Raw genomic sequence first — 20,906 nt, 5'->3', positions numbered from 1 at the left:
ATGTAAATTACCAGAAAATGTCACATGGGTGACATGGTATTGCATTTTTAAGCTTTACTTACGCCACGTTGAGCACATGAAGCAATCTCTTCCAGGAGCTTCACTTCTTCATCAAGTCACCTACAAAAAAACAAACAGTTTTCTTTACAGCATCAGCACAAAATACAGCATTGAAGGGATTCAGAGGGAGTTGGTTGTTGCTGCAGCATGTACACTGACATCAACTGTCCTTTCACCATTTCAGGTTGAATGATTTCAGCGACTCAACCCAGAACTCCAGAGTTTATACGTCCAGCAATGGAGCAGCTCGGATCGGAGGCCGACAAGGCAACAGCCGCACCTTATCCGACTCAGACAGCCAAGATAAGAGGTCCAGGATCGGCTTCACCCGCTCATCTATGCAAGCTACTTCCTCCCAGCTGGCCAAAGGAAGTACAGCCTCGGGCCAAGAGGGCCCTCCGGCCGCCTGTCAGCTCACCAACAGGAAGGCTCGGAGTACAAAACAACTGGATCTTCTCCACGGTCAAAGTTTAGCTGGGTCGTTGTTGCCTCACAGAGGCCTCGGGCCCGAGGATGCAGAATATGCCAACCTGATAGGAGCCATGGACAACGACCTCGACCGTCCAGAGTCCATCAATGCCGAGACCCTACAGGAACAGAGCTCTCAGTCTATACAAAACAAAGGTACCCACGTTTGTTTTGATCAGAGGGAGAGCAGGAGGCCTCTGTAATCATTTACAGCTCTTTGACGCATGTGTTCGCATTGTTTGCAGTGTTGGAATCCAAAGGGAAGCTGCGGGGCAAAGCTAAAGCCCAGAGGAAGAAGGAAGAGAAAGAGAAAAAATCCACAGTAAAGATCCAGGGAGACGAGCTCAAAGACAACCTGGCTGACAACGACGACAGCTCCTCCACCACGACAGAGACGTCCAATCCAGACGTGGAGACGAACATCAAAGAGGTACGCTGAAGTCACATCACCTGCTCTTTATGTCATTACTGTACACTCCACACATCACTTCTACCAGAGATGGAGACTCGGACACAAGATGCAAAAACTTGCATCAACTTGATGTGCTGGAGACGTGAACACAAAAGAGGAGACTTGACTTGATGTACCAAAAACATAAAAAAAAAAAACAAAGTTGTGTGCAGTTTGCATAGATGCACAGATAACTAAGATGTGCACAATGTCTCATAACCTAAAACACTCAATCGTCAAAAGGAGGTGTGAAACAATTCTGGTAACAGCATCCAAAAACAAATAATCAGAACACAGAACTTTATTATAATAAATATTATACAAAGATGATTCACACCTCTACAAAATCAACGCCTCCAATCTGGGTTTTTATGTGACCGAGCAGAGATGTTATTCAGATCAAACCCAGGAGCAGCGATGTGACGTTAGAACCTCATCATGGGGCTTTTTGCACAGCTGCACCTCTGTGAACTGTTTGACGTATCTGATGTTTTGATTCATGAATCGCAGCTACTGAAATGCCCTGTTCCACTGAAAAGGGAAGTGTTGGCTATTGTGCCACGAAAAGTTTAAAAACAGCTCCGCCGTCCACTGCGATGCAAGTGTCTTAATGTCGAGCATGGGTTTTTCTCATCATTTCTTCCAGGAGCCAGTGAAAAAGAAAGGAAGAACAGTTACCACAGGAAAAGTCAAAGAAGAGCCTTCAAGTTTCCTCATCAAACCCAAAACCAAGAAACCAGTAACGACGAAGAAAGAAAACCAAGCAGAAAAGTCCAGGTGTGTTGATTTAATCACAGATGGTGTCTGTCGTCTTTTGTTTGTTGTTTTTTTCCCCCCCTTGGTTTTAGTTTTATTTGGTTTTCTTTTACAAATCTTTATATCGCCCTCAGTTCTCTGGAGCTGCCGTACGTAACACCGCTGGAGAACAAACAACGCAAGAGCTTCACATCCAAAGCTCTCTACCCTCTCACCAACATCCCAAAGACGAGACCTGTGCAGAAACAGAGATGTGAGTTTTCTTTGAATCTCCACTTAAATGTCGTCACGCCCGCCCTCTGCTTCAGAACCAGATGCGTTTGTGACACGTGTGCTCTGACAGTAGATGGAAAGCTGGAGGACGCGCGCCCCTCTCTGTTGGCCAAGCTGCTGTCCAGCGGCTCGGTGCCAGAGCTCGGCCACAGCAGCAGTTCTGAGGGGGAGAAGGAGTTTGCGGCTCCAGAGTGGGACGTGCCGCTCTCCAAAAACAGCATTCGTAAGTCCAGATCCGAAAAGGAATGCGGTGTCTGTCCAATATTCTCCAATCAGGCTTGTAAAAGTTTTGTTTTTCCTCCTGTTCTCCACACGCAGAAGCCGATAGTCTTCAGCAGATCTCCCTCCAGACGTTAAACGCAGACCCTTTCCTGAAGAGGTCCGTCACAGCCGGGACCTGCTCGCCTCCTCCCACCTCCCCGAGCCTGCTGTCCCGAGGCTCCTACAGCAGTGTGGTCAACAGTCACAGGTACTAAAGAACTAATCTCCACTTAAAGGTGCGTCATGTAGTTGTGGGGAAGAAATTTTAATCCTAAATGCCTAAACAATCTAAATAAAAGTGTATTTTGTTTGTTAAGGCATAAAAAAATCTTTCTCTTCTCATCAAGATTTCCTCTCCAAAACTACATAATGCTCCTTTAATAGTTTTGAATAGATTAAACTTGATTCTCCCGTTAATGCACCTTCTAAGTGCTTTATAAATACAGTTAATTATAGTATTTATTGTTACAATCAAACAGGCTTTTTGTGGTTGAATGTATTTTAACTATTAACTCAAATTAAGCCAGATTGTTAATGAAATTCTCTCTCGTGTTCGCAGTGAGGTAATCCAAAAGAAGGCCCCAGGAAATAAGTTGTCTGCAGCCACTCCGCTCCCAGGCAAAAACGGGAACCCCACGTTTGCTGCCGTCGCTGCTGGTTACGATAAAAGCCCGGGTAAAGACGTGACAACGAACCCACACTGTGCATTGTTCTCGAGGTTGTTTTGTTTTACACAGGAGCGCTAATGTGTTGTGTGTCTCGCCAGGTGGCTCTGGCCCGGGTAAATCTGACCAGGGAAAGGGTCTGCCTCACATGACCTCAGTGGAGAGTGACAGCTCTGACAGGTAATGTGAGAAAATGAATAACTTGCGTACGTCCAGACGTGAGATCGAGATACAATCCCGTTGTGATATTCTGTATACGTTGTTCTCTTTTCCCGTAGCTCTGGATTATGGAGTCCCATCGACACGGCCAGCAGTCCAAACTACCATCCAGCCAACTCATTCTCTGCTTTCGGACCCAACAACTCCTTCAACCTGACAGGAGGTAACCTGTGCTGCTCACGACCAGACGAATGTGGAGTAACTGGTGTAACACTTCAGTTCGAATGCAGCCAAGTAAACCACGGAGTGTGTGTGTGTGTTTTCTAGTTTTCACCGGAATGAATCTCCCAAAGTCATCGGAGCCTCAGCAGAGCTGGCCGGAGTTCACCCCCCCATCCTCGTCCATCTGGGACATACCGAGCAACGACTCTCTGCACCACTGGCCCAGCAGCTCCAGCTCCCCGACTGCCCCAACTTCAGTAAGAGCGCGCAGACATTCCCTCTGCTCATGATCCCACGGCCGTGTTCAGACCCGGTATCAACACGTGTCCCTAGTGAACGCATTCAAGACGCACTGAGGATGTTTAACCTGCCACTGTTACACACACACTGTTTCAACTCACCACTGAACTAGTAAACCTCATACTCAAGATTGAAAGATTGAGAAGAGTTGTTGCGTTTTGGAGAAACAGCCACAGTAAATTCTGAGTCATTTGTGCCGTCTTGTAAATTCAGCATTGAATACAGAACCTGAAATCTGTTTTTTGTAAAAGGTCCGTTTGGGGCAGAATTGCATTTCTTGCGTCTTACCTGCCAACATTTAGCAGCTGTTTGAACAGTTTCAGCTGACTTCACCATTTACATTATGTTTATGAAAGAAGACAACATTGTATTTGCAGTGAACATGTCAAATTGTCAATATAGGAAACTTCTTTGTCGCCAGACTCCCTTAAAAAAATCGCTCAGTTTTGTGACTTGGTTCATCAAGAGAAACTTGACAAACTTTGTATAATGCTGTGTAGGAAGAATTCTTAACTTTGTGGAACTTATAGTAAGTTTGTTATAAATGTTATACATTAAGTTGCTTCGTTCTTCATGTACTCACACCCGTCCACTTTTGACTGGAACGGTCAGGACGAATGTTAATACCAGATCTGAAAAGGACACATTATAAAAGTTCTCTCCTCCTTTTTTTGTTTTTTTTAGTCACTCCTGGGAAACGGCCGTAACCCCTGGTCTGCCACGACGCCCTTCGGGAGCTCTATCTGGTCAACGAGCGCAGATTCGGCCTTGCACCCTTTTTCCCCAACGACCAACTCGACACCGCTGACCGACCTGGTCAGCAGCCCCACCCCGTCGCCACCGGCCTCCACCGAGATGAGTCGCACCTACAACCCGTGGAGCATGTGGCGCCCGACCCTGAGCAGACGCAGCTCCGAGCCCTGGCCGAGCTCCTCTGACAACGGCAATTAAACAGCACGTGACTGCACTTAACAGAGGCGCGTCATGGATTCGACGTTCTCTGTACGCTAAATGAAATTATTTTATAATCAGAGAATCCCAACAGAAAGCAATGTTACCTGAAGTGTAATGAGTTTGGTAGCCCAGTGCTGTAGGTTACCAACCCCGCGATTTAGTTCTCCGCAGCTTTTTATTCACTGGGGGGCAGAAATGCTAACTTTTTATTTGGATTTGTTTTAACAGGTGCCCCTCAACTGAAAATGTCCAAAGCATGGTATGCTAATGCCAGTGCAGACATTTTGTTGTTATAGAAAGGCTGGTCATGACGCCCACCCCCCCCTCAAAGTTTGGTACATGGCGCAGAATCTTTAATGTTCAGTATTAATGTTGGAACAGACATCTTATCTTAAGCCATGTGTTTTTTCTCGATCGTTTCCGTTTCTTATTGGATCTTATCGGTTTTCTTTAAAAAAAAAAAAAAGTCTGACAAGTCAAATTTGAAGTTAAATCGGTGCGCTAGGCTTTTTATTTGGCAGCAGGGATATTTCATTATCTGACATGAGATTCTTCAGAACACCAAAAGGCCCAAAAAAAAACTTGAACATGAACGTTCACGTTTGCCCATGTTGGAGCGGGCTCGGTCCGAAAAATATTAAAGCCTTCTGTGAGAATAAACGGGTCAGGTGATGATAGAACACTTAAGTTTGAGGTTTGTATTGTACATCACCTCTATTTGTCAGCCAATTTAAATAAAGGACTTCAGCAAGACTCTGTGGTTTTCTCATGTTTTATTATTTGAGTTAAACCTGCAATAACTTTTCTTGCCACTTGGGGGCAGCAGAAACAAGTGAACACAACATTAACAGAAGTTGATATGGTGACCTCGTTAGCGAACAGCTGTTCTGTGTGCTGGTAATATACCACTTCACTATGTTGTGACTTTATTTTAATGTGAAAACAATTCAATCAGTAGTTCACTTTATAATGACACATCAAATCCAAACATAAAAAGGCAAATACAAAAATCAGTGTGTGTAGCACTCTTTTTTTAAAAGTCTTTTTTAAAGCTGCAATATGTAAGAAGTGGCCACCTGTTGAACTATTGAACTTTTAATAATCAGTTAAGTCCAAAGTAAAGAGTAGTTTGCAGCCACTTCACCTCCAGGACTAAAAATGGACACCACATGTTTGCTGCTGCAGCCGCTGGTTACAAACGTTCACGTAAATAATTTAACAAAGAACCAACATTTGAGAAAATATATCAAAACTTTATGTGAGAATGAATTGGTCAAAGAAAGCTTATTCTACTGTTTGTCAGCAAATTTATCTAAAGGATTTCAGCAAAATGTGAATTTATCAAATGTATTAAAAGGTAATGAGACTCAGGTTGGCACATTAGTGTATTTCTTGTCGCCAAAGATTACTTCTTTAAAGGTTGTCGAAGAGACTCCATGAGTAACTGACCAAACTTGGCGACGTCACATTTCGTCAACACAAACACACTGTGGCTCTTCTTCAGCTCATTTGTGCGATCCAGCACCATCATGCCCCGAGCGATGGAGCCCTGCATCTCCACGCGGACGGGGCACTCGATCTTTTCCGTTACTACGCTGCCGTCGATGCAGGCCGCCATCGCATAGGCGTCGTAAGAGACGAAGGCAGGTCCGAAATACAGATCTCTCTTATTCTTCATAGCTTTTTTGGAGTAAGCCCAGCATTTAGACGTTATCGTCTGCATAAACCTCGCAGCAGGTGCGTCCTGATTGATCAACTCTTCGAAGAACTCCTGCACAAGAGAACTCGGTGTCATGAGTTTGAACTGAACAATCATGCAGGGCAACGTAGCTCTTCGCATGCAACACATCTTACCCACGTCAGTCCATTTCTGCAGGAATATTCCCATGACGCCAGGTAGGTAGTGCAGAGATATTCTTCAAGAACAATGTATGCAGACTCTGGATCCATTGCAAAGTTAAACTCTGCACAGAGCGACACATTTCCTTTTCCTACAATGACAAAATCAAGTTATACAACCCTGCGTGTTTCTCAAACGAACGCTGTAATCATGATGTGGTTCTACCTTCCATGTTGCCGCCCATAATGTACAGATCTTTGAGCTTCTGGGGAAAACTTGGATCCAGTCTGACAGCCAACGCCAGATTAGTGAGCGGGCCAAGCGCCACCAAGGAGACCTGTGGGGAAGACATGTTAGTGAAACGAGACCAGAGAGCAGCTGCACGTACCGGACAAGGGGGGCGGTTCTCACCTGGTTCTGGTTCTCCGTCACCAGCCTGATCATTGCGCTGACCGCGTGTTCTTTCTGGATTTTCTCCTCCCACTTTGGGTCTTTTTCTTTTATCACATCCCCAAGTCCATCGGTTCCAAAGTGGTCAGTAGGCGGGTGAGTGGCTCCAACCAGAGCAGAACCAGAACCTCGGAACACTGGAACCTGCCAAAGAACCTTAAGCTTAGTGCAGTTTTCAGTGGGATTTGTGGACAGAGATGCAGGTGAGCATGAGATGACCTGACTCATGTTCTTTGGAATAATTCAATGGAATTTAATTACTTTCCTGCTGCAACACCTTTATTCACCCGCCGCCTGAACGCTCCATTTATGTGTGCCTGTCTCTTTAAGAGTCCCCCCCCTCACAAAAAGCCCAGTCTGCTCTTATTAGTCAGCTCTCACAAGCCTGAGCAGGCACCGCCCACCATGAGAAATCCAACCTTACAGAAGTTCTGACAACTCGTTTGAAGGCCCAGTTTTTTTATACAGGTCTCTGTGGATCACAATATTTATTAAGATTTCGAATCAAAAAGACGCTGAAATCTCCTTTTCTTTCTACAGTGTTGGACTTAGTTCTTCTATCAATAATGTCCAACATCTCTCTGACTTGAACCTTCGTAAACCTTCACTGTGGCAGATCAGAAAACAGTTGTAACATATGCAATTGTTGTATGTGGTCCTTTAAATAAAGCTTCAGTAAACTCACCCCCTCACGCTCACAGACGGAGAGCACCCTCAGAACGTTCTGACACACGTTATCAAGCGGCCCGTTCCCAAACACACACGTGACACCCACGACCTCGACGTTGGGCGCCACCAGGGCCATCATTATGGCCTGAGCGTCGTCGATGCCGCAGTCTGTGTCGATGATCACCTTCTTCTTCGCCATGGTGCTGCAGAGATACAGTACAAGTCCTGCGACTCTGTGGAAACGGCAAAATCATGGCTGTAAAAATTTATTTTGTGCAACAAAAAAAAGCTGTAAAGCCATAAATCAAAAACGTAAAGAAAATCAAATTCACCAGTAACAGCAAAAACAGTCGGTGTTGCACAAAGGTCACAAACTCAACAGCTCACAAAACTCAACGCATATTTTCAAGGAGTCTGAGGTCCAAACTGCAGTTACTGCCGTAATAACATTTGACTATCTCACCATTATTAAAACTAGTGCATTGCCCGTAGGAAGCATGTATTTCTATAGAAAAGTGGGAGGTTAAGTAGCTTTTTCATGGATGGCCAAATGAGGCTGTGTTTGAAGGTGGGACGTCAGGGATATAATTGGCTGTTTTTGATTATACCATTATATGTCACCTTAAAAACCATTTACCTTGCCTTACTTGGTGTAATTATTTTTAGCACAACCTCACATGTGTGACTGTACAGTTATTTTTTCATTTTAAGGTACTATATTAACACTATGGACCTAAAATCACAATATAACATAAAATCAGAGTAGAAAAAGTTAGTTTTTTTGCAGTGAAAACCACAAATATGTTTAATGGACCAGTTGCATTAGTTATAATGCAAATATAAATTGTTGTTTGCTAAATTGGTGCATAAGTTTTTGAAATTTACAAAGCTATGTGTAACCATTTACATTTAAATGCAGGCAATGCCTCAGGCTCCTCAGCTCATTCCTGCCTGTTCCACATTCAGCCGTCTCCTCCTTGGTTTGTCTCACAACACGACTCCACTACTCAACTAAACACACTACACAAAACACTACATAACACACTAACTATACACTCCAAACACGTTATATGTCACAAATCTCTCAACTCTCAAAACTCGCTATCTCTGTCGCTGTCTCCAACACATCACTGCTGCTGTCAATCATCCGCCGATGTCCCTCCCACATCTTCCGGTTCCTCAACAACCAAACTTGCTGCTTGGACACTTTCGTGACAAAAGCACATTTTTACTGTTTCTTCCTGCACCAGACATAAAGCAAACATAACGGCAATGTTCGCGAAAAAGCGTGTTGGACATTATTTACCCTAAATCCGGTTTTGGACGTGTCGGTGCGCCCGCTCCGTCAACTCGGTAGGTAACGTTAGGCCGTGTGGGTCGGCTAGCGGCTAGCAGCTAGCTACACACAAACGTCCACAGATTCCGATCCCACTTTGTTGACCGCGCGTCTCTGGATCTCCTCAGACCCGAACAGACTCAGTCTGGACTTGTTTAATCTCATTATAATCCACAACAGTCAGTTTAGATGAACAGAACAGAATGGGACCAAACCGCCGCAAAATCCCGGTCCAGATCGCGCCGCTGCAGGTATAAATCCACTTGTGACAAAAGCACATTTTTACTGTTTCTTCCTGCACCAGACACAAAGCAAACGTAACGGCAATGTTCGCGAAAAGGCGTGTTGGACATTATTTACCCTAAATCCGGTTTTGGACGTGCCAGTGCGTCCGCTCCGTCGACTCGGGCGGTGGGCCGTGTAGCTAGCGCTAGCTACACTCAAACATCCACAGATTCCGATCCCACTTTGTTGTCCGCGCGTCTCCGGATCTCCTCAGACTTGGACTTGTTTAATCTCATTAATCCACAACAGTCAGTTTAGATGCACAGTAAGGAACCGAACCACCGGCAAAATCCCGGTCCAGCTCGCGCCGCTGCAGGTATAAATCCGCTTGTTTTTTGGTATGTCGTGGGCTTGAGCTCTGCAGTGATTGGCTCTGGTGCGCACGTGGCCACGGTGTGCAGTGGTTGGCTCTGGTGCCCACGTGACTGTGGTGGCTCCGGTGGACAATGCTTGCAGAATTTGTAAAGCATTTATGAAATAATTTATTCACGCTATCATTGCAGTCCAAGCAAATGCTTATTGCACACCACTGAACCACGCAGCAGCCATGTTGAAAGTCTCAGGTCAGTCTGATCCTGATCCGCAGAGATATTTGAGGAACACACACACACACACACACACACACACACACACTCACACGCACACACACACACACACACACACACACACAGATTCCTTGTATTATAGATAGATGTTTCTTCTGCCGTACGATAATGCAAATCGTGCTTCTGTCTTATCTTAGCAGGTGACAATCATTCAAAATAAAAAATAAATAAAGTAAAAAGATTTTTGACTTGATAGCTTCTCACAACATTCATCAAGTCTACAAAAACTGAGCAACTCAAAAAACTCACAGAGGACTACACTGAGGCTGCATTACTGTTTATACTGCCTCTATTTAGTGCAGTTATTTCAGCCAATAACAAAACACTATACCGTCTCTAAACATCATCAACATAATAGTTGCACTGTCTTGCAACTAAGGAACTATTTTCCTCGACTACTTTTAGAAGATTGTTGTTATTATCGTGTTATATTTTAAAGGATTAAAGTTTATTCTCCAGTGAAAATCAACACTTACCTTCAGTCAGTGAAGTTTGGAGAGTCGCCGCAGCAGCTCCTGTGATTGGTTTAAACTGTAGGATCATTCCATGGTTTACTCGCACGGGGGTTGTACGCACTCTAAAAGTGACACGTTTACATCAGTCGAATTCATATAATATAATGAAATGCGTTTACTTTTCAGTGAAAATACCTTTGTGTTTGTCCGTATTGTTTACTTGCGTCTTTAAAGTTATCAATAAGCCTGATTATTTTTTGTGCATCCCCGGTTGTTACTCAGGATGGTACAGTCCTTTAAACCTGCACAGGAAGTGGACGCAGGTCAGCGGGACGACGTTTCGCAATTATTCTCGTTCGTTTTTAACATGTCTCAAGCTAATGGGCACCCAGGGTTAGTTATGAGTGGTTAGCTTGACGTTTTGCCAATTATCGACCCCGTCTGGTGCTTAGACATTGCATAAGGTATGATAAAAGAGACAATAACGGTTTAGCTGGGCGTGTTTACCTCTTAACTACAACACTGATAGCTGTAGCAGGTGGAATGTTAGCTAGTTAATGTTCAGTTACTACGAGACTTAGGTGACTTATTGTAGGTTAGAGGTCATTTTATATGATGCTGGCTAAGGTGAAACAATGAGATTCAGGGTTACACATTGTTTGTGTGATCATTGTTTATCCCCTGAGTCTCTATCAGTGCACCTCCATCTCCATCTCCATCTTTTATCTCTGTAGTGTTTCTAAATCTGCTTCTCCTTTCATCCCCAGCAAAGGCAGCCATCACAATCAGCCTCAGCCAGTCCTGTCATCCATCACATGAGTGGCTGTTCAATGCCTAACACATCAGAAGGTCAAGGAGCAAACCTATCTGGGCCAGCAGATCCGTCAGGGCTGCAAAGGCCCCCCCATGGGGAGGAGGAGCGTGGCCTGATCAGCTCCCTCGCCCGGGATGCTGCGAGAGTCAGGAGGGCTTCGAGCGCTGAGCTCCATCTTCCGTGGACCTGTCCGGTCACACACTCCAGGGAGAAGTTCTACACGGTCTGCTCAGATTATGCCCTCCTCAACCAGGCTCCTTCTGTGTACCGTCCCCCCAACGCAGCCAGGGACGTGGTCCCGAACAAGCAGGAGGATGGGTCCTCGCTTGCGAAGCCCAAACCCTCTGCTGACTTGAGCGCTGGGCAGTCTGGAGGAGCCCATGTGGGGTCTGACGGGGACTGTGACATGATGGAAGTGTCCTCTGGTCACACGAAGCCTATTTTGGCCTGGGAGATCGATACCACAGACTTCAACGCTGTGCTCACTAGAAAAACAAGAACAAGTGAGAAACATATCGTTATAGAAGCGTAATTATACATTAACATATAATTTGCCTGACAATTAAAGGTGAAATATGTAAGAATTTAGCTGAATGCATTAAAGATTGAACTAAGATGATCGACAGAATGTAACGACATTGTGTTGCAGAGGTATCTACTGATGTTAGCATGCTAAGCAGCTAACCCAACACTTGTGCCAGTGTTGAAATCACCAACACATCCTGACTGCTAGATGCACTGCTAACTGAGCTAACTAGCTACAAACAGCAGCAGTTAGTGCCTTCCCTGTATTTGTTTTGTGTACGACTTCAACAGAGTGCCAATTCTTACATATTGCACCTTTAAACTGGCTTCATAATTTTATAATCACCCAAAAGCTGCAATTCCTGCAATAATAGGAAACATTTTGATAATTGATCTGCTCGTCGATCCTTGTTCTGACAGTTTCAATCCTGTTTCAGCCTTCATCGACTCGCATTTTGTTTCAGGCAATGTGAAGAAATGCAGCACCAAGAAGATGAAGTCATCGGACAGACCGAGCCGTAATCTGCAGGACGCGTCCCCTCACGCCTCACTGGAGGAGATCAAACAGAGAAAAGTGCTCGACCTCAGAAGATGGTAATGTTATATTTAGTGCTTCAATAGAGACACCCAGTGGAGTCGCGTCAGGCTGGAGGAGTGCTGTTAGTTCCAAAACACTCTTATTGATCTCCTATGATTTATTCTCCCTCCACATAATAGGTACTGCATCAGTCGGCCACAGTACAAGACTTCATGTGGAATCTCTTCGCTGGTGTCCTGCTGGAATTTCTTGTACAGCACTCTGGGTGCAGGGAGGTGAGCAGCACATACTGCTATGTATCTTAAAGGTGCAATATGTAAGAAGTGGCCAGCTGATGAATTCCTACTCATAGCATATGACCAACCGTTTAGTGCTGCCATTAGCTAGTCAGCTCATTTTAACGTGGCGCTACAGGTTCGTATTAGCTCACTCTTTCTGGATTTGAAGCTCAGAGCCCTGGTGCCATTAATATCAGCTACAATCATGCTAGGCTAACTGGCTAGCATGCTAACTTCAATAGATATCCAGACATCACAATACAAAGATGTCAAAACTGTTATTTCTTCACGCTTTGTTGACAATTTTAAATTGTTTCACTAAATTCTTACATACTGCACCTTTAATCTATGAATGTATAAAAGTCTTACATACTGCACCTTTACTAGCTGCAGAGACACTAACGGTATATATTTTCATTTCTAGTCTTCCACCCATCTCTCAGGAGGAGGCTCTGCATATTCTAGGTTTTCAGCCACCTTTTGAAGAAATCAAGTTTGGTCCCTTCACGGGCAACGCTACACTAATGCGGTAAAAATAAACTGCTTGTATCGTCTCTCTGATTAACTCAGTTGTGGAAATGTACGCAGCTCAGTCATCTTTTTTGTATGTCTTGCAGATGGTTCAGACAAATCAACGACAATTTCCGAGTGCGAGGTTGCTCCTACATTCTGTACAAACCACATGGGAAACACAAGACAGCAGGAGAAACAGGTGAGTCTCTCCCTCAGCCGTCGAACTCAACCACACGTCCGCTCATAAAGAGATCAGACAGCAGCGATAACCATTCAAATCTTTTTTTAAGCTGAAGGAGCGCTGATGAAACTGACACAAGGGCTGAAGGATGAGTATATGGCCTACATTTACCACTGCCAGAACCATTACTTCTGCCCAGTGGGCTTTGAAGCCACGCCACTCAAAGCAGCAAAAGCATATAGGTAGGTCGCCTCACTCCAGTTTAATTAGATTCTCTTCACTACTGATTGATCTGCAGTAGGATTGCAGTCATATACAGTTTTCAAAGTATATGATGATGTGAAAGTTGACTTGATTATCATACTGTGTATATATTTACTTATTGTATTCTAATGTATTAATGTTGCTTAAAAAATATTTCAAGGTTCATGTCTGTCAGGACATCATTTGTGAAACTATAATAAATACTTTGTTCAGCCCCAAAAAACTCTGTTAAATCCCTTAAAGGTGCAAAATGTAAACATTTTTAGTTGAAAATATTAAAAAAATGAATGAATATTATCAACAGAATGTGAAGAAATAACAGTTTTGACATTACGACGTCTGTATTTTGCTCTCTTGCTAGTCGTTTAAACATCAACACTTCCCCTGTTCACAGTATGGACCGCTAGCTGCACTGCTAACTGAGCTAGCTAATAACTAATAGAATCTACAGTTAGCAGCAGTTGGAGGTTACTCTGGTCATATGCTGCCTGTTGGTTGTGAGTATTCATTTGTCAGGTGGCTAATTCTTACATAGTGCACCTTTAAGACCAAACAACTAATTCTATAAAGAAGAAAATAATTGCTAATCGCAGCTGATAATTGATCTGTTTCCTGTGAAGGGGCCCTCTCCCCACCAATGAAACGGAGTACTGGATCCTCATTGGAGAGCCCAGCAGGAAACACCCAGCGATTCACTGTAAAAAGTAAGCTCCGTCTCTGTTCAGTCTCGACCATGTTCAATGTAGATGAGCTGTTGAACATCGAGCGTCTCTTTTCAGATGGATGGACATTGTGACCGACCTCAACACACAAAACCCAGAATACCTGGACATCCGTCACACAGAGAGGGGGATTCAGCGCCGCAAAACCAAAAAGGTTCCCCATCTCACAGCTGTTTTTTTCAAATGTCACTGATGATGAAAGAGTTCTGAGTCTGAGCCTGACTGACAGAAAACTTCCCTGCTCACAGGTGGGTGGCAACCTGCACTGCATCATGGCCTTCCAGAGGGTGAACTGGCAGAAGCTCGGCCCGTGGGCTCTTAACTTGGAGAACCTGCGCCACGACTTCCACCACTCGGGCTCAGAGAGGGCACACGGAGGCGCCGCGGACGAGGCGGAGGAGAGGACGTCGTCCAAGCGCCTGGCCAACCTGGGACGCTCACACAGTATGGGAAGTCAGAAAGACACCAACTGGAAACGGCTGTCCAACGCTACAGAGTACAGACAGAGGAGCTCCCCCGACAGCGACCTCGAAGAAGACGTCACAGACTGACGAGGTTTATCGGGACGTTAAGTAGCAGACCTTACAATACAGTACAGTCGCCACAAGTGGATGAGTCTGGTGTTAATCTGTATTTTACTGCAAGCAAATCCCATGAAAAGACCAAAACTGACACGATGACATCCTGACATCCTTACCCTGTCTGTGGCACTCAGGCTTAAGTTAATTCTTTACAACTGAAGAAGTGAATCTTTAAATATACAGTTTAATTTTTAAACCTGTGAGAATGATTTGTTTGGCCACATGGGGGCAGAGGAAACTAGTCATTAACAAACACTGATAGCCCATCAACTCTGAAGTTGATGCGGGGAACTCAATGAAGCATAGCAGTTGTTTATTTACACATCCAGCCGTTACAGAGTGACATAAACATGCAGTTTGGATGAATATTCACTGTCTTCTCAACCAAACATGTTGTTTTACCTTGAATATGGCAAAATTTCCCTCCAGATTTTCATCCTCCGATTACTTTTCAGTTCCTCACTTGACCAGCAAATGACGAAATGATAACGATTTGACAGATTCTCTACGTTTTTCAACCTGCAACACAGTAGCAAAACATTCTCCTGGGATTCAAGTTTCCCATCCTGAGCTGGACCTCAGAGGAAAAATGGCCGCTGTGTGAATATGGTCAGTGGAGCTCTGACGCAGAGAAATAAAGACATACCAGAATTTGCACACGCAGACACTTACCACTCATTCTCACTCGCTCATTATTGCCTTTTCATGGGATTCGTCATCAATAAGAAAATTATAGAATATCACCAGACTTGGCATGTAATGTTTTTTAAAGACCTTAAGATGTGGAATCAACTCAGCTGTCATTTTTGGGGCCATATTTGTAGTTTTTAATGCTTTTAATCAACTATTCTAAAGTAGTTCTCAGTAAGGATCTGCCTGATGAAACTTTTTGTTTTGCCAAGTTTCCGTCCTTTACTCGTGCCTGCAAACGCACACCAACTACTTTAAATCAATAACAATGGCAGCTACACAAATGAGCCACATTCAGCAGCGTGTCAGTGAACACACGTGTCACTATCACAGTTTTTATGCTTTCAGTCGGCAGAACTGCCGCTGTTGGAGTTGCTAATGCATGAGTTGTAAACAAAACACCTCGCAGGGCATTTTCCTGACAGCACATCGAACTACGGCCTCAAAAATGAACTATTGTGTGGTTACAACTTCACAGTTACTGTATTGTAAGGTGTCTCTGTTATTAAGTCCATCCCCTGTGTTATATTAAAAGGGGATATTAGGAGTTCTCACTACAGGATTATTTGTATTCCATCCTACTTCTAATCATATTTATCTTTATTTAATCATGGTTATATCGCATCACCTTAACCTCACCGCAGTGATACTGTGCACATTATTATATTCAACTCTAGGTTAAACGGGACATTCACACACATGTGCTGTAAATTCTGTTCAAATCTGACACACTTCCCATAATTCATTGTACAGGTAGGTGGGCTTGTTTTGACGTGCAGTGGTTAGTTCAGTGGAAATACCGTCCAGTTCCAGTGTCGTGAAAGCTGCTGACATTTCGTTGTGCTTTTGTGAAACCTACAGTAAGAACCGTCGCGTAGATGATCCCAGTTTTTCAAATACACGGGAGCTGTACAGAAGTGATCCCTCGATCCCTCGAAAAATCGTTCAAAATGTGAAATCTACTGAAAGTGAAGACTGCATGGTTCATTTTCATGTTCATGTACAGACATGGTTTGTTCTCACCAATCTGTTTGCACCTCCGCCACATGTCTCTGACCCAACACAAGTGTCATTTGATGTAGTGGTTTATTTATTAATTTTCCAATAAACTAAGTTTTTTATAAACACTTCTGGAACAGACATCTTTCTTTGCAGCAGGTCCGGTCACACCGCAGAGTCCGCAGACGTGCCACTTCCTTTTAACTGGTGTCGTAGCTCGGCTATGTGAGCGGGACCGATCCGGCAGCAGCCGCCTGATGGACAAAGAGAGAGTCGTCAGAGAGGATACAGAAAAAAAAACAGGACAAGAGTTAAAGGAGGAGTTCACCCAAAAACGAAAATTCAGTCATTAGCTACCCCCCCCCCTAGATAAACATAAACATAAACATTTTAAAACAAATCCCCCTGTACTTACAACTCAGTTGTGAGAATGCTGCCACACTGTTTTTGCTGTAAAGTTGCTGTAAAGCTCTAGAAATGCTTATGGTCTACAAGCCTTCACCTGACTTTCCATCAGCATGAGGAGAATAATGACTGAATTTTCATTTTTGAGTGGACTTATCCTTTAATGAAAGAACACACTTGACCTTACCTATCAAAGCAGCACCTTGCTTCATCCATGTACGACCGAGCTGAGGTACTAATGCTGATGTTTTCTCTGACGTCAGCCACCTTTGTAAAGAAATAAAGAAACAGCAGCGTTTACTTTAAAGCAAGAGCAAACACATGGATGCTTGACTGAAGCATCTGCCTCTGATGACCAAAAGTTTGCCACAATGAATTTTTTTTATTTATCATCTTCTAATGATGACTCTGATCTGAGATTTTATAATAAATTTTTCCCAAATATAATACAGCTGCACAGTGCAAACTAACACTAGTTAGAAGTACATACATTGAAAAATATTTGACAACTTAAAGAAAATATAACCTGCATTTTGATGGTTACATTTAACCTTCTCTAAATATTCTACAGTGTTGGATGTGATGTCTGTGTAGAGGTGTGTCAGTGTGGATCTCCTGTGGCACAACTTAAGAAAATGCATTCAGCCTCCCTCTATCAGCAGTATGAACAAAATATTACTTTAATGATTTTATTTTAACCAACAACTGAAATTACATAAGCAAAATGACTGATGGTGGGGAGCTTAACGTGTATCATGGGGCAAAATTTTCATTTGGAAAACAGAAATATGATCATTGCTAGACAAGAGATGAACATGTTAACTAAGGATGAGCAAAAAAATGTCCAATGTTTAGTCCCAGTGACTACAGACTCACCCCTGCTCAGTGTTCCACTCCTCTCCACTGTTGGGATACACCACCCAGCTCATGTCTGGGCTCAGCAGCGACCCGGCAGACTCCAGCAGCGGCTCCACCAGCGCCGGTGAGCAGCAGTTGACTCCTACAGCAACCAGCTGTGGGGACCGATTAGCAATCTGCACCACGTCGGTGAACGGGCTGCCGTCTGATATGCACTTCCCATCCTGACAGTGGTTTTGTACAAAACGTGAATCATTTCGATGCAAGAAAGTTAACAATGAATCAACAGTAGTTATGCTGCTCAGTAGCAGTGGTTACCTTACACGAGAGGGCGAGCCAGGCTTTAGAGTCAGGAAACTCCCTCAGCAGCTCGACCAGAGCTTCTGCCTCTTTGATACTCGGGATTGTCTCAAAAGCTATGAGATCAGCTCCTGCAGCTGCTAAGCAGTCGATGTGTGGCCGATGCCAAACTTTAAGCTCCTTGGAAAAGAAAAAAAGAGCAGAGAGCATTTAACTCCACCGATCATCCACGTTAAAGCGCGTGTAGAGCAGATCTTGGGGAGAACAACTGCATATCTGGAAAAAGTAGTGTAAATCCTTTTGTGGCCCCAGACAAAATCGCATGTAATCACTCAGTGGCAACGTTGCATTGTTGGTAATGTAGGCACCAGGTTTTTAAGAAAAGATGAGAGTCGATATCTCTGGTTCTGCTGAGTTTAAACTGTCCATAATAAGTCCAAGAGGAGGAGTTCAAGAGGAGTGCAGTGCTGGACCTTGAGCAACATTACCCACAATGCAACTTAGCCACCGAGTGACAACCTTAGCGGAAATGTATGAAATTGCATGCAGCTTCCTCTGAAGCCTCAAAAGACTTTATACTACTTTTTATAACTAAGGAGTTGCCCTTTAATTCTACGGTAAATACATTTATAAGGACCAAACATACAGAGAGCCACCGCTACCGGTGCTGAACACATGAACAAGTGAATCAGAAAAGGATGAAGAAATAAGTCAAAACTTGGGTCACCAGTCTGTCATCAAGTCTGTATGTTCTGTCTGTTACCTTCACACAGCATTCATAATGACTTAAGATATAACCAGTACGAGCAGCTGATGGACACTCACCTCAACACTCATCTTCTGCGCGTAAGCCCCGGTGTACTCTGAGCCGTCGAGCAGAAAGGCCCCGTACGGTCCAACAGAACCCGCCACCAGCGGACATGTCTGCCCTTCAGGGATAAAAAAGACACAATGAAATAGCATCATAGTTTACAGACGTCACTTTGACAAATACCCCAATTTTATAGTTTGGTACCTTTCGGACGAGTGTCGGAGACAAATCTCTCGACCGTCTCTTTGGCTAGTTGAACTCCAGACATCAGCAGCTCTCTGGCGCGTTCAGAGCTCACGTCCAGGTGATCGATGAATCCTGTGATACTCGCCTGGTACGTGGCTGTTGTGATGACATCAGCACCACTGAGGAGAAACCTGTTGATGGATCACATCTTTAAAACTGCGGTCACATTTTTAAAAACTCATTTCTACAGCTATTTATCATTCCTGTGCTGGAAGCGGAGGACGTTCGGCATTTTTGCTTTGAAAGTGACTTAAAATGATTAACTTTCTCTGGATTGACTATTTTTATTAATCTGTGCAGCTACAGTATTTTAAATGGACTTACCTGTAATGAGCATCTTTTATGGCCTGGGGATTAGTGTGCAGAAGCCTGGCGCTCCACAATGGATCTCCCTACATGTGTGAGACAAACAGACACATTATTTAAATTATTGTCATTTATGTGTAGACAACCATTGAATTCATATTTATTTGCATTATTTTGCCTATGTTCCTAAGAGCTCATGATGAATGAGGCGTCTCAGCTCCCACACAGAGGGAATAAAGGTCATCACTGTCTGTGAGCACATGACAAATGCCACCACCCATCAGATTTATTATGGTAGTTTAACTAAAGTACTGAACTTATTTCTGAGCTACTTGCGCTGCACTTAAGAAGTCTGCTTACTCCACTTAATGCTTTTACTGCACTACATTTATTTGGCAGTTGCTGTTACTAGTTATTTTTCAGATGGAGGTTTTATAAAAACATAATGATCATATAAAATAGAGTAATAAATAAAAACAACTTTACTGCAGTCAGCTACAATATTAAAATGCAGCTAATGTGTTACTACGTAAATAAATATAATAATCTACATGTATTATATATGATGATGTTACAGTGGCTGCGCCCATTTTGGCTACATTGTGAAAGTTTCTGATAATACTTAAATAGTTTCCCATACTTTAGATTTTGAATGCAGTAATTTAACATGTAACGGAGTATTTCTTTTAATCATACTGTTACCCTTATAATATCCACCACTGTCATTTTCCAAGTCTATTTCACAATATCATCATGACAACACACATTTTCAGTCATATTTTAATTGTTTTTAATTAGCTGCCAGCCAACCACTGTCTCTACAGGTCCACATGGTTTAGTAGATCACTCAGTTAAATGTTATTAGCCAAGATATGACACTGCAAGAATAATGATGGTCAAATGAAGGCAGTTTCAATGTGTTAATAAAAGCATACCCACCTGCAAAAGATAGCTGAGAAGTTACACAATAAAGAACCAAAGTAAAGACAGACATAAATGAACGCGGTGGTTAAAGTATCTTGATTAATTTACCTGTAATTTGGCTCCTTGTGCTTCCAGTTCAGTTGCTAGTCCTCCATCTAAGATTAATGGTTTGTTATCGTTCATGTAATGTCTCAGACGAGCGGAGGAACCCATGGAGAAACACACGAAGGCACTGAAGTTAGGTCCAATACTCTTGTTCACTCCTTACATGTACAGTCGAGCAGATAAAACTATCAACATAACACAGAATCAAAGTCCCACTGAGTTAAAACGTCATGCTACTGTTCAGACTGTTGTTGTTGTTCCGGGTCACAGAGAGGGTTCATAGGTTGCGTTTAAAGACGCTCGAAAATCATATAATTAAAGGAAGTTCGACCTACACAACACCACCAGACCGCCACTAGATGGAGCGTTAAGTAATGACAATGCAACAAGGGCTGTGTATTTCAACGTAGCTCAGTTTATGAATTATTCAGTTTTTGTATCTGTTTTATTCCAAAGAAATTGTAATCCGCCATTTTATACAAGCTAACTGCGTGATGTATTCTATGTACTTATTTTGCTTTACTATATATTAACATCCCCCCTCTCACCTACCCTATTCATACCCCGTCGTGTGGTGACTCTGACATGTACTATATGTTGTATATTTTATATTGTATGTTGAAGTCATTAGTCTTCA

General features: G+C 43.4%; 4 protein-coding genes across 6 annotated transcripts in view; 2 read left to right on the top strand and 2 right to left on the bottom strand.

The window, feature by feature from the left end:
* The window catches only part of tmem131 (transmembrane protein 131), a 34,562-nt gene extending 29,240 nt beyond the window's left edge, over nucleotides 1–5,322 (top strand). The window contains exons 31-41 of one of the 2 annotated variants that reach the window (XM_030432680.1): nucleotides 245–684; nucleotides 774–958; nucleotides 1,626–1,756; nucleotides 1,870–1,988; nucleotides 2,082–2,231; nucleotides 2,327–2,477; nucleotides 2,829–2,944; nucleotides 3,036–3,114; nucleotides 3,213–3,316; nucleotides 3,421–3,572; nucleotides 4,300–5,322. In XM_030432680.1, coding sequence (XP_030288540.1) covers nucleotides 245–684; nucleotides 774–958; nucleotides 1,626–1,756; nucleotides 1,870–1,988; nucleotides 2,082–2,231; nucleotides 2,327–2,477; nucleotides 2,829–2,944; nucleotides 3,036–3,114; nucleotides 3,213–3,316; nucleotides 3,421–3,572; nucleotides 4,300–4,566 — 1,894 coding nt within the window. In that variant the 3' untranslated portion in view covers nucleotides 4,567–5,322. Of the gene's footprint in view, nucleotides 1–244; nucleotides 685–773; nucleotides 959–1,625; nucleotides 1,757–1,869; nucleotides 1,989–2,078; nucleotides 2,232–2,326; nucleotides 2,478–2,828; nucleotides 2,945–3,035; nucleotides 3,115–3,212; nucleotides 3,317–3,420; nucleotides 3,573–4,299 lie in introns of both variants that reach the window. The other variant, XM_030432679.1, reaches the window with a different exon arrangement.
* On the bottom strand, nucleotides 5,125–10,278 carry LOC115591061 (inosine-uridine preferring nucleoside hydrolase). Of its 2 annotated transcripts, none has more exons than XM_030432685.1 (6): nucleotides 10,231–10,278; nucleotides 7,545–7,761; nucleotides 6,821–7,003; nucleotides 6,635–6,746; nucleotides 6,424–6,560; nucleotides 5,125–6,340 (listed from the first exon to the last, which is right to left on the bottom strand). In XM_030432685.1, exons 2-6 carry the CDS (start codon nucleotides 7,725–7,727, stop codon nucleotides 5,975–5,977), a joined length of 981 nt encoding a protein of 326 aa, XP_030288545.1. In that variant the 5' UTR covers nucleotides 7,728–7,761; nucleotides 10,231–10,278; the 3' UTR covers nucleotides 5,125–5,974. The 2 variants fall into 2 exon arrangements, with proteins under 2 accessions (XP_030288545.1, XP_030288546.1); XM_030432686.1 differs by lacking the exon at nucleotides 10,231–10,278 and adding an exon at nucleotides 9,225–9,277 and having other exon boundaries at nucleotides 5,802–6,340.
* Nucleotides 10,279–10,494: 216 nt separating this feature from the next.
* Nucleotides 10,495–16,442, top strand: LOC115591058 (basic immunoglobulin-like variable motif-containing protein). The gene is made up of 10 exons (XM_030432682.1): nucleotides 10,495–10,673; nucleotides 10,977–11,526; nucleotides 12,013–12,142; nucleotides 12,266–12,361; nucleotides 12,789–12,893; nucleotides 12,982–13,076; nucleotides 13,168–13,300; nucleotides 13,943–14,026; nucleotides 14,102–14,198; nucleotides 14,293–16,442. Exons 2-10 carry the CDS (start codon nucleotides 11,025–11,027, stop codon nucleotides 14,593–14,595), a joined length of 1,545 nt encoding a protein of 514 aa, XP_030288542.1. The 5' UTR covers nucleotides 10,495–10,673; nucleotides 10,977–11,024; the 3' UTR covers nucleotides 14,596–16,442.
* On the bottom strand, nucleotides 16,383–20,805 carry LOC115591060 (homocysteine S-methyltransferase). Its single transcript, XM_030432684.1, has 8 exons — nucleotides 20,273–20,805; nucleotides 19,259–19,326; nucleotides 18,893–19,065; nucleotides 18,703–18,806; nucleotides 17,896–18,057; nucleotides 17,596–17,801; nucleotides 16,907–16,986; nucleotides 16,383–16,568 (listed from the first exon to the last, which is right to left on the bottom strand). Exons 1-8 carry the CDS (start codon nucleotides 20,375–20,377, stop codon nucleotides 16,480–16,482), a joined length of 987 nt encoding a protein of 328 aa, XP_030288544.1. The 5' UTR covers nucleotides 20,378–20,805; the 3' UTR covers nucleotides 16,383–16,479.
* Between the last annotated feature and the right edge of the window lie 101 nt (nucleotides 20,806–20,906).

Source organism: Sparus aurata, chromosome 11 (genome assembly GCF_900880675.1).
Source record: "Sparus aurata chromosome 11, fSpaAur1.1, whole genome shotgun sequence".
NCBI classification, from domain to species: domain Eukaryota; kingdom Metazoa; phylum Chordata; class Actinopteri; order Spariformes; family Sparidae; genus Sparus; species Sparus aurata.
The sequence above is the reverse complement of the archived record's forward strand: the minus strand, read 5'-3'. Positions and strand labels throughout refer to the sequence as shown.